The sequence below is a fragment of the Engystomops pustulosus genome, chromosome 5, assembly GCF_040894005.1.
Source record: "Engystomops pustulosus chromosome 5, aEngPut4.maternal, whole genome shotgun sequence".
Taxonomy (NCBI): domain Eukaryota; kingdom Metazoa; phylum Chordata; class Amphibia; order Anura; family Leptodactylidae; genus Engystomops; species Engystomops pustulosus.
Window position 1 is genome coordinate 158,346,955 of NC_092415.1, and position 13,895 is coordinate 158,360,849.

At 37.9% G+C, this 13,895-nt stretch overlaps 1 protein-coding gene across 2 annotated transcripts in view; it reads left to right on the forward strand.

Annotated features, from left to right (window-relative positions):
- The window catches only part of GADL1 (glutamate decarboxylase like 1), a 187,157-nt gene that overhangs the window by 29,372 nt on the left and 143,890 nt on the right, over positions 1-13,895 (forward strand). The window contains exons 2-3 of one of the 2 annotated variants that reach the window (XM_072153576.1): positions 6,504-6,676; positions 12,495-12,621. In XM_072153576.1, the coding sequence (XP_072009677.1) occupies positions 6,504-6,676; positions 12,495-12,621 (300 nt within the window). The remainder of the gene's footprint in view (positions 1-6,503; positions 6,677-12,494; positions 12,622-13,895) is intronic. The other variant, XM_072153577.1, reaches the window with a different exon arrangement.

Sequence of the window (13,895 nt, forward strand, 5' to 3'; positions counted from 1 at the left end):
TGAAGGATTGTAAACCAAGCACACTACATGCAGGTGTGTGTCCCATCTGTCAGGATCTGCTCTTCTTTTAGCTTTTTAAGCATTTGTTTTTATGAAAAAAGATTTTTAAAAGTATGCAAACGAGCCTGAGGGGCTCCAGGCTCAATTGACATCATTGTCCGGTCTCAAAAAGTAATACAAGAAACGAGTGATAAACCTTCAATTCTCCTTGGAGTAGCCAATAACAGCTATGTCTATTTTACCCCATGAACCTTCTCAAAGCGAATCTTCAGTCTAATCAATGAAACGAAATCTCACTCCTGCATTCTATCCTTCCGTTGTGCTGCTCATTTCCATAGTTTTGTTTTCTCTTGTTATTTCATATTGGAGCATGGCAGGTCAATTTCCCTCATCCTGAGGGCTGTGAAAATTGAGATTGCTGTTTGTATGGATTTAGGATATTATACATGGATTGAAATCTGATTAAAATAAGGCAGTCGGTGCACCTGTCATCAAGCCGATTTCTATGTTCTCGAGACAAACAAAAATAAATCTGTGCAGTCTTCTTCTCTGATAAAAAATAATAGCGCAGGGGAACTGATTACCTGTGAATTTGGCTAGCACAGTACAGAATGCAAAAATGGCTTCTTGTTAGACGTTCTGAGCTGGAGAAGATGAGGAGAAACTTCTGAAAAGGACAAGTTATAGCAAAACATTGTTGCTCTGAACACCTCTCAATCTCTTCTGTGATAAAAATGATTAGATTATTAGAATATTTAGTTGTGGTGTTTCTCATACAATATTAAGGATAAACCAGCAGCAGCTAAGCTCACATTACAATGGCCACATAATTGCTCTGATCTGTAGTCGGGGCCAACGCATACCCAGAAAAAAAATTCGGGCTCTTCATCAATTCTACCAGTGTCACTTTAAGATGCAGGTACAAATGATCACCATGGCAGGCTGTACAAATCTTTTCCTAGTAGTGTATGTAATGCAATTCATTGACATCACACATCATCACATCGTGTGCATTTAAGGTGGGGATCCAAATCTGCACTACAGTCCGGATTCCAATCATAGCTGATCCCTCCCGCCTCTGCCTTCACCATCTCACAGGCCACAGTAAGCCCACAACCTGGGACATGGACCCTGTGTCTCCTGTCTGTGCAGAGGATGCCAGCAGAGAAAGAGTTAAAGGGGTTTTTCCATTTTAGCAAATAAATGTTAATGTTTGTATAATGAAAAGTTATTACAATTTTCCAATATACTTTTTGTATCAATTCATCACAGTTTTTTAGACCTCTGCTTGCTGTCATTGTATAGAAAACTTCTATGTTTAGTTCTCATGGACAGAAATCTGACCATGGTCACACAGGTGTACAGCTGGTTATATATCACACAGCTCTGATTACCCTCTATGATACTGACAAGCCGTGCACCTGTGTGACCATGGTCAGATTTCTGTCCATTGCAAGTAAACCTAGAACTTTTCTATAGAATGACAGCAAGCAGAGATCTAAATAACAGTGATGAATTGATACAAAAAGTATATTGGAAAATTGTAATAACTTTTGATCACACAAACAATAACATTAATTTGGCAAAATGGGAACACCCCTTTAGGTGCCATGGGGCCCTGTGACTATTGGCTATGGGAAGACACTTTTACAATTTGCTGTGGGGGCCATGTAACTGTTGGAGACTGGGGAGCCCTGTGACTAATGGCAATGGGGGATACACAATTTTAAACTGGGGGCATTGTGACTATTGACTATGTTGGCACTTTCTATTGGTAACTGGGGGACTCTGACTTTGGGCTAGAGAGGGACCCTGTGACTATGGGGATCAAGGAACACTTTGGCTATTGGCTATTAGGTGGCACTGTGACTATATTGGTTTGTGTGGGACACTTTAACTTTTGTTACTCCACTGTCCTCCTGTTTCACTGCACCTAGTCCCCTCCCTTTCACACAAAGGGGTGCTATGCCAGGGCGCGGACCCAGACTTAGCATACGTTTAGCTGGAGAGGAGGAGCAGTCAGTGCTACTCACCTCTCCATAGCGATGCAAGGTGCCTGGCTGAAAGTATGGGAAAAGATAGTGCATGCTCTTTTTTTATCCCGTTTGTGGTACAGTGACACATGTGTGAGGTCACTGAACTGTGATCGGGTGCCATAGGTATCCATGGGCACCAGTATCCTGCCACAAATTGTGCCCCCAATGTTTGTGTGAAAGGGATCTTAATGCCTAGATGTAAGTTCACTGAAAAGGGGTGCAGTGAAGCTCCATTGCCTGAGGGCCTACTAAAAACTAGAGCCACTAAACATAGAATGGAGCTGTCTCCTTCTTGTTCAGTTCTCTGTTTATCAGCTGCTCAGAATAGCCGATCTGTGGTGGTGATGGGTGTTAGACTCCCTACAAACTGATACTGTTCTTTGGATATGTTGTCAATATTTTTAGCCAGAAAAACAAAACTTGAGTATTAGTAGATAAAATATAATAAATATTGAAAAATTGATTAACTGGGCTCGAAAAGCCTTACACCTTTAAGTATAATAATGATAATAACAATGATAATAATAATAATAATAATAATCTATATTTACATAGCAATATTTGGTAAGTTAGAAAAATAAAAGATATTAGTGGACATTTATCATGTGAGCTGGCATATGATGAAACAGCAGAGTATGATGAAACTCCGCCCCTCAACCTCTGACCTCCTGATGTATCAGGTGTCTGGCTGCAATGGCACACAATTCTATGCCTGGTGGAGAATTGCACTATTACCAATTACCTTTAGTCTTAAATTGTTGCAGGCAGTAGCAGCAAGTGTGCAGGCGTGGGACAGAAACACCCTGCACCATCCTACTCTGCTGTATTCCATGCTCTCTTCACGCCCCCTCCCCACTTAGCATAGAGGTGGTGTAAAAGGGGAAATACCATATATAATTTAGTATAAGCCAAGTTTTTCAGCACAATTTTTGTGCTGAAAATTCTTCTCTCAGCTTATCCTTGGGTATATAAAAAAAAAACAAACAAACTGGGAACTCACCTTTCCGATGCCCCTCTTCTTACTTCTTGCGCCAGCTCCAGGTCAGCGACAGGTCCCCAAGCACGGCCGGTGCCCACACTATAATGGCAGCAAGGCAGAAGGTTAACATTCAGCAAATTATAAATTAGCAGAAGAAAGTCCACGATTTGCAGGCTTCTCAAGCCCTTGCTATAGCATAAGCCCCACTATTTCCATCAGTTTACTGTATGATAACTCTTTTGCATTTATTTTGGTTGGTTTGATTTCATTCAATATAAATGTTAAGGATCATATCAGGAATGCCCACATGATTGCTCCTCCTTGTAGTTTGTGGTTTATTGTAGCATAACATGGAGCACACAGATGCATTAGTGTGTGAGATCTCTTTACTGAAAAATAAGCAGAGTACATAGTACAGGCTGACAATGATATCATGGTAGAGGGATAATGAACACAGCTATGTGATTGTATATGAATAATGCACACAGGGATGCCACAGTACACAGTTAAGCCATCACTATCATTAAATTACATTAAACAGGCACACCAGAAGGATAATGCCATGATAATATGCCATCATAGCTCAGGAATAATTTAGCAGTAAACAGGGGATCTATACACACAGCTTTGCGGTATAACTTGTCTGTGCATGGATATGGGCCCTTTAATCGATGGACCACATGGCAGCTGTTACACTTGCTGATCACATCTGATTCAGCTTATTAAAGATGCTCGGTATAGGGGAGAAAAAGTAAAGAACTCTCACCCTAAACAAGACATAAAATGATGAATAAACTAATTAGCTAACTAGCTTTCCTCTATACCTTACTCTGATCTTGTATGAGATACCAATGCACAATAAGCCGACTGAATGTAAATGCTGAAGATTTTCTAAACTGGTAATTAGTAGAAATGTGAAAATTGGGGTAATTTACTTTCAGCTGTAGCTATGGCTTTAAAAAAATATTATATAATATTATAATAAACTATTTGTTACATAGTTTATACAGTTTAAACAAGGAAGGGAAGGGATTGGATTAGGAAGGAATATTAGGAAGGAATTTAAGGCAAAGAATTATATATTATAACATAACCCTCAATGTTAATTAGATATAAAAAGGCATCTAGACCCTTCTTGAAGCTCTCCGCTGTCCCTGCTGTGACTAGCCCCTAAGCTCAGCTATTCCACAGTTTCACAGTTCTCACAGTAAAAAAGCCCTGTCATCTCTAATGATTAAACCTTGATTTCTCCAGACGGAGACAGTGCCCCCTTGTCTTTTGATTTGATTTAATCTGGAATCATGGACCATTCATATATTTATATACATTAACCATGTCTTCTCTTAGTCGTCTCTTTTCGAAACTAAATAAATCTAGTTGTTTTAATTTTTCCTCATAACTGAGACCCTCCATACCCCTTATCATTTTTGTGGCCCTTAGTTGTACCCTCTCCAGCTCCAGAGTATGCTTTTTTATTGACTGGTGCCCAGAACTGGACAGCATATTCCAGTTATATATAAATATATATTTACACACACATCATTGAATCTCATAACCTTGTTTTTGTTTTCCTTCTGAGCTGTCCTTATAATTAGCACTCCTCCTCCTTCTCATGATCTTCTTAGATAGTGCCCTTTGTGGTAATGCTGCTAAAAAGAATTAATTGTCTGAACTCACCTTGCTGTTGGTAATCCTAAATCCCTAGCTTAGCCCATTTCCTTTTGATAATGTATCAGTGCTCCTAATCCTACATTACATAATTGAAGTTCCAGACTCTGACTCCATTCTGCTCTCACCGTATTTTACTTGCTCAATTTAGCTTCACTTCTCATGTTGTTAAATGTGAAATGGATGAAACTGCTCCTGTCACAACTTCTTAAGATTCCACAGGCCTTTACACTATCATTCCTGTCTAAGGCATAAAACTCATAAAAAATAAGTAAATCGCAGGTGATAAAGAGGTTAATGATGTGTTATATGAGAGGTCTCAGAGAGGCATCATCACTGTGCTGACACGTGTTTACACACAGCACAGATAGAAAGAAGATTTATTTTCTCCTTTCACATAGTCAAAACATTAAAAAGGTAGAGAGAATGTGACATTATCCTGTCACATAAAAGAAATCTTTGTTATAACGCAGTTAGAATTGTCGACTATTTTTGTCTTTTGATTTTTAAGAAGTTAACCAAATAATTTAATATCACTGAGTTTAAAAGCTGATTATCAAGAGGGGAACTAGGTTAAGAAAGTAGAGAGGGTTAAATATGGATGATTTTTGTGTCCTGTGTAATGACTGCATTTTCTAAGAGTATATAAGAGTTTGTACTGAAACTCTCCCCACTTATGCATGTTTAACTGGTTCCGGACTGCCCAGTGGGCCACTAAAGCTGTGATATGCTATGTCGTGGACCTCAGGGGGTGAGATAAAGATAAAATAAAAATCATTTATCCCACCCAAACAAACCTAGCAAAATCTACCCCCCTCCCCCCCAAAAAATTTAAAATTTAGAGCCATAAAAAGAACAATAAAAGGGTGCACTTCTTACGAGATGGCTTGTCTCGCGCATAACAAAAGGATTGTCCTTGTTGAAACTTTTTGTCTTTTTTGTTTTATTGGTTAAGTTTATTTTTTTACATTAGTTGAAAAATGCCAATTTGTAGTTTATACAAACAAGCTACAATATTGATATAAGGTGATGCAGGGGTCGGATATGGTATTTATGTGGCCTTAAAGATAGGATTTGTGGCCCTGATTCTGCATAGTTTTACCTTGAATGGCAGATGAATTACTTCCTGCTCCTTCATTGTTTTCCCTACTATGTCCTGTGGATTGAAGTTTTGGGCCCTTTGCAGCTGCTTGTGTTCTTTTATGGGAAATCCTTTTCTACATGGATGTTAAAAAAAGAAAATTTAGGACTGAATTGTAAGAACTATAAGCAAATTATTCCAATATTTTGGTTAAATGATTATTTACATTCAGGGTAATTGAGACCTATCATCTTTCTACCCAGCATCAACATTGCAAAGTCTCATTTCAACTTCATTCCAATTTAAAATATTTAATATACAAAACAAATAGGTTAATATGGCAAGATATAGGAAAATGTTACCAAATTGCCTGACTATGAAATGCGGAAACAATTTTATTTGTTTTTTATTATTGCATTCATTGACTCTGTCTTATAAAATTGCTTTCACAAATCAAGTGTAAAAGTGTCTTGAGCTAACAGTCACTATGTTATGATAACTACCCTCATGATGTTGTGTATGCTTATGATCGCTCATTTCTGCCTGCATTGATTTCTGGAGATTAAGGCTGTAAATTTCAATTGAACTGGTATGCATTAGACAAGATAGTGCCCCCACTGAGTAATAAAAAGCTAAATAATGCTATTACCCTGCAGAAGATATTTTACTTTATTTTATTAGCATTGTATACAATTCCCTGAAAGAGTCATATTTCTAATTGAGATCATTTTACTTTCAGCTGATTCCAGCCCAGAGGAGACAAAGGGGATGAAGAAGAATGCAGTACTAGTAGAAGGTGTCATACTCAATGGACCAATAATTGATAGCGGATCTGGAGAAAAATTTGTGGAAGAGGTTTTTAGGATATTGATGAATGACGTTGTATACAAGGCAACTGATGTCACTGAAAAGGTAACATTTTGATTGCTACCTACTAACATGCAAGGTTCTAATGCTGGGATCTCATCACATTATTTAACATACGTTCTAAGGACACGTCAGAATCCGGCTGTATGCTTATACGGTGAGATATGTCGCCTGGGGATCTTCACTTCCCCCTGAATGCAGATTTCCCCATTGATCTCACGGTCCTAGTATGGACAGTGACATCACCGGATCCTCCCTCCTGCTGAGGCACGTAAGCGCTCGGCGAGGCTGGTGAAGGGATGTAATACGCTGCATCCTCTCCCCATAGCCTTCTATTGTCTCCGCTGAGCACATAAGTCACTCAGCAGGAGGCAGCAGGATGGAAAAACGCAGCCTGCTACAAACTGGCGGATAGACAGTGGCAGGCCATTCACATGGAGTTAACCGATGTGAAAAATGAAGAAAAGGGGGTTCTTTAACCTCTCGGTCAGTATGAAACCAAGTTATAAAGACACAAACTCCACAATGAGCGACCATATCTTAAGCAGTCATTGGGGCACATTTACTAAGAATGTAGGAAACTGCAGTAAAAGTGCTCTGCCTGTGTATATTGCTCATTAGATTCATTAGGAACACCAGAAATCAGTCTGGACAGAGTTCACCCACTTTTTTGTGGTGCACCTTTAACATAGGGCGTGCATGTTAAATCTGGCGCACAGTCCGACTGAGCACCGGAACGTCACCTAATTTTGTTGCATGGTGGCTAGTGCAGCTGTGGCACAAAATGGTCGCATGTAATACTCGTCCAAGCTGTTTCCACTTTCCATGTTCCCGATTATCTGCATTGCAGAGAGTAGGGAAGGTACATTCACTTTAATTCACTCCAAAATTGCTGCATTAAAGTAGTGATGTGTTTGAGTCTATGAACAAATTTAATTTAGGTAATTATATAAAATTTATAGATAAACTAAAATGTGATCATATCCAAAAATATTTGTCATCTAATATAAGGAGTTGTTGCATATTGCTAAGAAGTCCCAATATTTTATGGTAAGTAAGGAACTCATCTCTGGAACTCACATCAAATACCTTAAGGAATAAGTAGTAGCCACTTGCTCATTTTTCTCTTGCACAACGATGCTTCCAACCACCTGATGTTCAGGCAACTGCGGCATAGATCTATTGAAGTGAATGAAACAATGTGCCGTTCCTTGCACAGAAGTTGGACCAGAACACTGCTTAGTATTTGTAAAAGATGTGGAGTTTTAGTTCCCTGTTAAAATATAAAATAATGTCACATTAAAAAAATTACATAACCTCATACCATTCTATGATAAAATATCATGACATATGTGTTACAATAGAGAAGGGGGTGCATACCCTGAACTCATCCACAGCCCCGATCTTAGGTTGTGCTAGTCAAGGACAACAACTAGAGATGATTCCTGACAGAGGGGTTCTGAATATGTCCATGACCCAAATCTCAAAAGCACACATGTTGTTCTACGAAATAATGGTTTAAGAAGAAGAACATTGACGTTTGTTCAATAGAACTGTCCTTCTGTGGAAGGACCAGAAGTGAGAAGTTCCTAGCAGGGAAACCACCAACATAACAGAGATAAAGCTGTTTGAAAGGCAGAAATGGGCCTTCCAGAAAATTCCTCTAAGCTGATGCTCAGGACTAATCAAAATTTAATTTATATAGATTCAAGTAGTGCTGCACAGGAACGTTACGTCAGATACCAAAATCATGGTGGGGAAATCCTCCGTGATGCAGGATGTAGGATCAGAGGAAGTGGGAACGGCTTTCCACTGGAAGGAGCCCGCAGGAAGAGGAAACTCCAGATCCAGATGGCGCTTCTTAGGAATAAATCTTGTTTTAATTGCATTAAAAAGGTTCACAACACTTTTTGGCTGAAGCCTTCATGAGTCATACAATAAAAGGAATGTTAGTCATTAAAGTAGAACAGAAAGCTGTCTGATAATTCCCATAAATAAAAATTGTCTCAGTTATCTTAATCTGGTAAATGCTATGTAAATGCCCTTTTGGCTATTTTACTTGATTCCCCAACAAATGTTCAGGCATGACCTTGCTGTGTGAGCCTGTGTTCCTAGGAATGTATTCTATGCTTTATAGATGTTATTATCACTCATTGTCTCTAGTAGATACCACTATCTAAATTGCAGACACCGGATAAAAAATAAAAGAACAAAGAACAACATCTGTTTCTGCCAAAATAAACCCAATCAGTGGGCATTAATCTAATGTGTATCGCCCCTTTAGTCGCCCAGTCAGTGGCATAGTTGTGATCTAGCTGCCATATTACAACCCCTTTAAAATAAATTGGTGATTCTTTTTGACAATGCTTCATTTACACCTACTAAGTAGACTTAACAAAGAATATTTTTTCAATTTATAGTTAACAATCTTGTTCAATCATCATCAATTACATCCCATTCTCACGTAGTGATTTCCTTGCTATGCTCTATGGCTTGCTCCAGGCAAGCTTTTACAGTTTACTAGCTTGCTTAATGGCTTTGTGTATAACAGCAGAAGGATGGATAGCTCACATATATTTTTGCTGCTCTGTGTGCTAAATGAGCCATATTAAATGTTTAAAAAATCCATGATAAAGGAGAAAATTTTATCTAATTTGGCACCGGCTTCTAGGGAGCAAGGGAAATATTGTTCAAATGAGTCTTTCATTATGGAGCACATCTTGTATTCCTAATGGTGTGTACAACTATATTTGTATAATAGTTTCTGCTTTTATAGTTTATTAATCAACAGATTAAATATCAGATGTTAGAGCACACATACTCTTCTGTGATAATGTTCTTTTTTTTACTGCATTGACTTGTTTATTGACATAAAATATGATATATGTTACATTGGGTTTGTTTCACCGTTTAGTTTAAAAAAATCTATAATATGTAATTCTTTATGGATGGAAAAAGTAACAGCGACATGTTTATATATATCCTGGATGTATAACAGTTTTCTAAACAATTAATAATTAAATAAGTACGATGAAAAAAAATCGGATTTCTATCTGAAACCAAACAAGACTCATTTATAAACATTTTTTGACCACTTTCGACCTAGCCTGAGGTAGATTCATTATTAATGTTGGCCATGCTGAAACTGGGAGAGATCCAACTGCCTTGTGGTATTAGATATTATTAGTTTGAAATATATATATTATCAGATGTCACACTTAATAGAGTAAAATAATCCTCCCAACATATTTAGGTATTATTTTTAGGGAAGGAGGAGAGGGGCGTAACTAGGAGAGGCAGGGTCCCATGGTAGTCTTCTGAATGGGGCCCCCAAACCAACAGAAAATATACATATTTGTATACTTTTTTTTACATATTTATACACAAGTATATACTACACATTTATGCACTCTTACACATATATGTATATATATATATATATATATATATATATATATATATACATTTATAGACTTATACAGGTCTGTCCCAGTAGCCGTTGGCGAAGTACATGGCAGGAATTAGAGATGATTAAACTAGATCCCTAGTCCTGTCTTTCTGCTGTCTGCTCCCTCTCCCAAAACATTTCTCATCTGTGCTGCCAATTCATGCTGTGTAATGTTGTATACATTTATAGTGTACAATGTGCAGCATAATACATATTTAATGGTGCACATCCTCCATTCATTAGTGTGTCAGATTGGATGCCGGGGCCCCCTGACAGTGTGAGCCCCATAAGAGCTGCTACAGCTGCTGTAGTTAAACCCCTGATCATCCATAGTGAGCAATCCAATGCAGAATCACCATCAGCAATAAAATTCAGAAATGGCCTATTTTAAGGTGGATTTGTTATTAATAAGAATCCACCATCCTCTACCATAGGGTAGGCCATTAGTGTATGGTCCGAAACCTGATAACCCATAAAACCATATAATTGGGGACCACAAGGTTGCTAGACCTTGCATTGGCTCGCCGAATGGCGCAAATCCAAAGCTAATATGGATCAGGCCAGGGAAACTTATGGTCGTCTATTCTGCAGATTGCACAGGGTCGCAGCTTATTTATATCTCCTATCCTGTGGATGCATATTCACGTAATACACATTTATACAGGTGCAATAAATACAGTCCACATAACATATTTTTGTACATACAGCAACACAAAATACATGAATATATTCAGCATACAGTACACACAATACACACACAACATACATACTGTATATTTCAATGGTACCCATATAAGCACTCTCTGTCCCATTTAACCGCAATTTCTTATGCAGATGCCTTGGGAAAGGAGACATCTAAGATGTTCTCTATAATAAGATAAAATATGTTCTATATGTTCTTTTTTATGGCAATATTATCCAAAGACAGTGTGATAGGGACTATTGTAGGGATTTAACTTACTAATACAAATACAAATCCCTCTTGCAGAGAAGTAAATCTTCTCAGTGCTGCCTTAACGGACCCCTCATTTTCACGATCTGTGGGGGTCGCGGTGCTTAACTTTACTTAACGTGGATAGGGCTTAACTTTTCTTTGTGGGAAAACCCCTTTAAAAGCACCATATTTCAGAGTTTTACTAAACTCCAAAATATTGTTAAAGGAAAACAACCAGTTGAAAAAACACAAAAACACCTACAAATACTCCCCTCCCCTCCTCTTGATGTTGATCCCGGCGGTGTTCTTCACTTATCTTGACACGCCAGGATCACTGAGAAAAAAAACTAAACTAAAACTAAATAAGCAGCAAGAAACAAGGGGACAAGATGTCCGACGCTTTGGGCTACTAATTATGCATGCACCTGCACCTCACTGGACCATGCAAAACTGTAGACAGTATAAGGAAGCTCCCTTAGAAAACTGTACCTTTCTACTTTTGTTTAAAATACTACAGAATAAGGTGGCAATATATAACTAAAGATTATTGTTATTATTGTTATTATTTTAATTCAGGTGTGCATCTCCAACAAGTGTTCTTGGTAGTGTTTTGGCCTGAAGAGCTTTCTGCTCTGTGTATTAAGCTGCATAACAACCGCTCCCTTCCATTCTGCTATAGCAGGCTCCTGGCTCGATGTTACATCTTTCACTTACACCAGAGAGAATGGGCTGTGAAGCAATTCAATGCACAAGGCAAAAAAGTCTTTAGGGAGACCACCCACCCACAAAGACCAGCCAGAGCACCCTGCAAAAGCTGTAGACTTGGATTTCAATTAGTTTTTTTTTTTTACAGTCCTGCTGCTACTACTGCTCAGAACTGCTGGTGGATTCCTTTTTAGATTGTTTATAAACAATTTATATATGTGAATGCATTCAATGTCTACAATTAAATGCATCACATTTCTCTGATTTTATACAGAGAAATCTCTGTCTGCTCGTACAGCCGTATCCGTCTTCACTAATTACAATTCTATCATCACAGAGCCCTAAGGCAGAAATTGGAGGTAAAGGTATTATATTTGAATTTATAAAATCAGCTGGTATGAGTAAAGTATAGATGGTATATCTATAAGTGGCAATGACACATGACTCATAGTGCAATCTCCCTTAGTCCGTGGGGTGTGAGTAATGAATACTGTGCTGCTTTATTTGCCAAAGGTTGTGAGTAAAACCAATAGATATATAAAAGTTCAAGTGTGAAACAACAAGATCCAACTGACCCAAGGTTCGGGATGACTCCTGTATAGGGCTGCACATCAGATGTAGATCCTATACATCCTTATCGAAACGTTGCATAATACCTCTGATGAAAAAATGACTTACTTTATACTTAAGTCTGGAGTGCTGCTAATATTTTCCATTATTGTAAAACCAACAGATGTTATCTATCTTAACATACACAATTCTCATTATTCTTATAGGTCTGTGAATGGAAAGAACCTGAACAACTTAAGAAACTTTTAGATGTAAAAATAAAAGACATTGGAGAACCTCATCAGAAATTATTACAGCTTTGCCAGAATGCTATTAAATACAGCGTCAAAACAAGTAAGACATTATATTGAAATGTGTTAAAAGTTGAATAAGAAGTACATTAATGATATAGATTATTGGCATATTTACCACATTACCTTAAAACAGATTACGCATGGGCACTGGGCCACTGGAAAGTTAGAATTTTAACTAGAATAAAATAAAGGTGTAATGTCAGAGTATGCAAATTACAGGGCATTAAACTTAAACTGGAGCCAATAAGGGGGTATTAAAGGGGTTGGTCATTTATACATCACTTTAACAGGGTAAGTGGAAGACGCTAATAGGGTCACCCAAACTCAAATTTTAAAATCCTGCTCAGGTCCGGATACTGAACCAGGACCGGAATCAGTAACTGTTAACTGTTTAAATGCCTATTTCAAAGTCCCGGTGGCATTTAAACTATTGCAGTCACCATTTTGGGGAGGGTCATTGCTCCTGATGGTGTTGTAACAGGTTAGTGGCAGTGCACAGCTGCAGCCATGTAAAAGCCATTGGCAACTTTGGGAAGTTGAGCCAGGAATGAAGATAAGGGTCAAGAGAGAAAGAGATATTTTAATAATATATGATTATATTTTTAAACCCTATTTATACACTACTTTTATGATTCCTTATTTTGTGCATTATTTCAAATTTTCCTTGACTTTTTAACAAACGGAGGTAAGGCTGAAAGCTGCAAGAGCGGAGCTTCCGTGCCCCTGTAAACAAAAGGAAAACCATGGAAAAGCTGGAGCGCCAGACGGGTTAAGTACTAGTCATTTTTTTATGCAGCCCGGCCACCTCATTTTTTTTAGTTAGTCTTGGACGACCCCTTAAGTACTTTTTTTATCCAGTGTGCACATAGCATTATGCACATAAAGAGATTGCAATAGAAAAGTCCTCAGATTTACAGTTGTATTATCATAGTAACTATGTTTATTTCAGCATCAATAGTTCACAGCCAGATTTTTCATTTAAGTTTTTTTTTCCATTTTCCAGAAAATTAAAACTGTGAGTGTTTTACAAAACAAAAAAATGCAGGGATACCTATATGTGATAGTAGGTCTTTGCTGATGTGTGTGGTGTGAAGGAAGGGCAAGGAAACTAACAACTATACAAACTGAAACATTTCTAGTATAATTGTAATATCATGGAAAGCAAAAACAGAATACCACACACTGTGGTTGAATTCAAGGGCCCAGATAACAAAAACTGAGAGCTCCTAAATCAATTATCATATAAAACTCACAAAGTTGATTAAATATACCTCAAAAGGAACAGTACCCGAGTGCTGGGCATACATTTGCCAA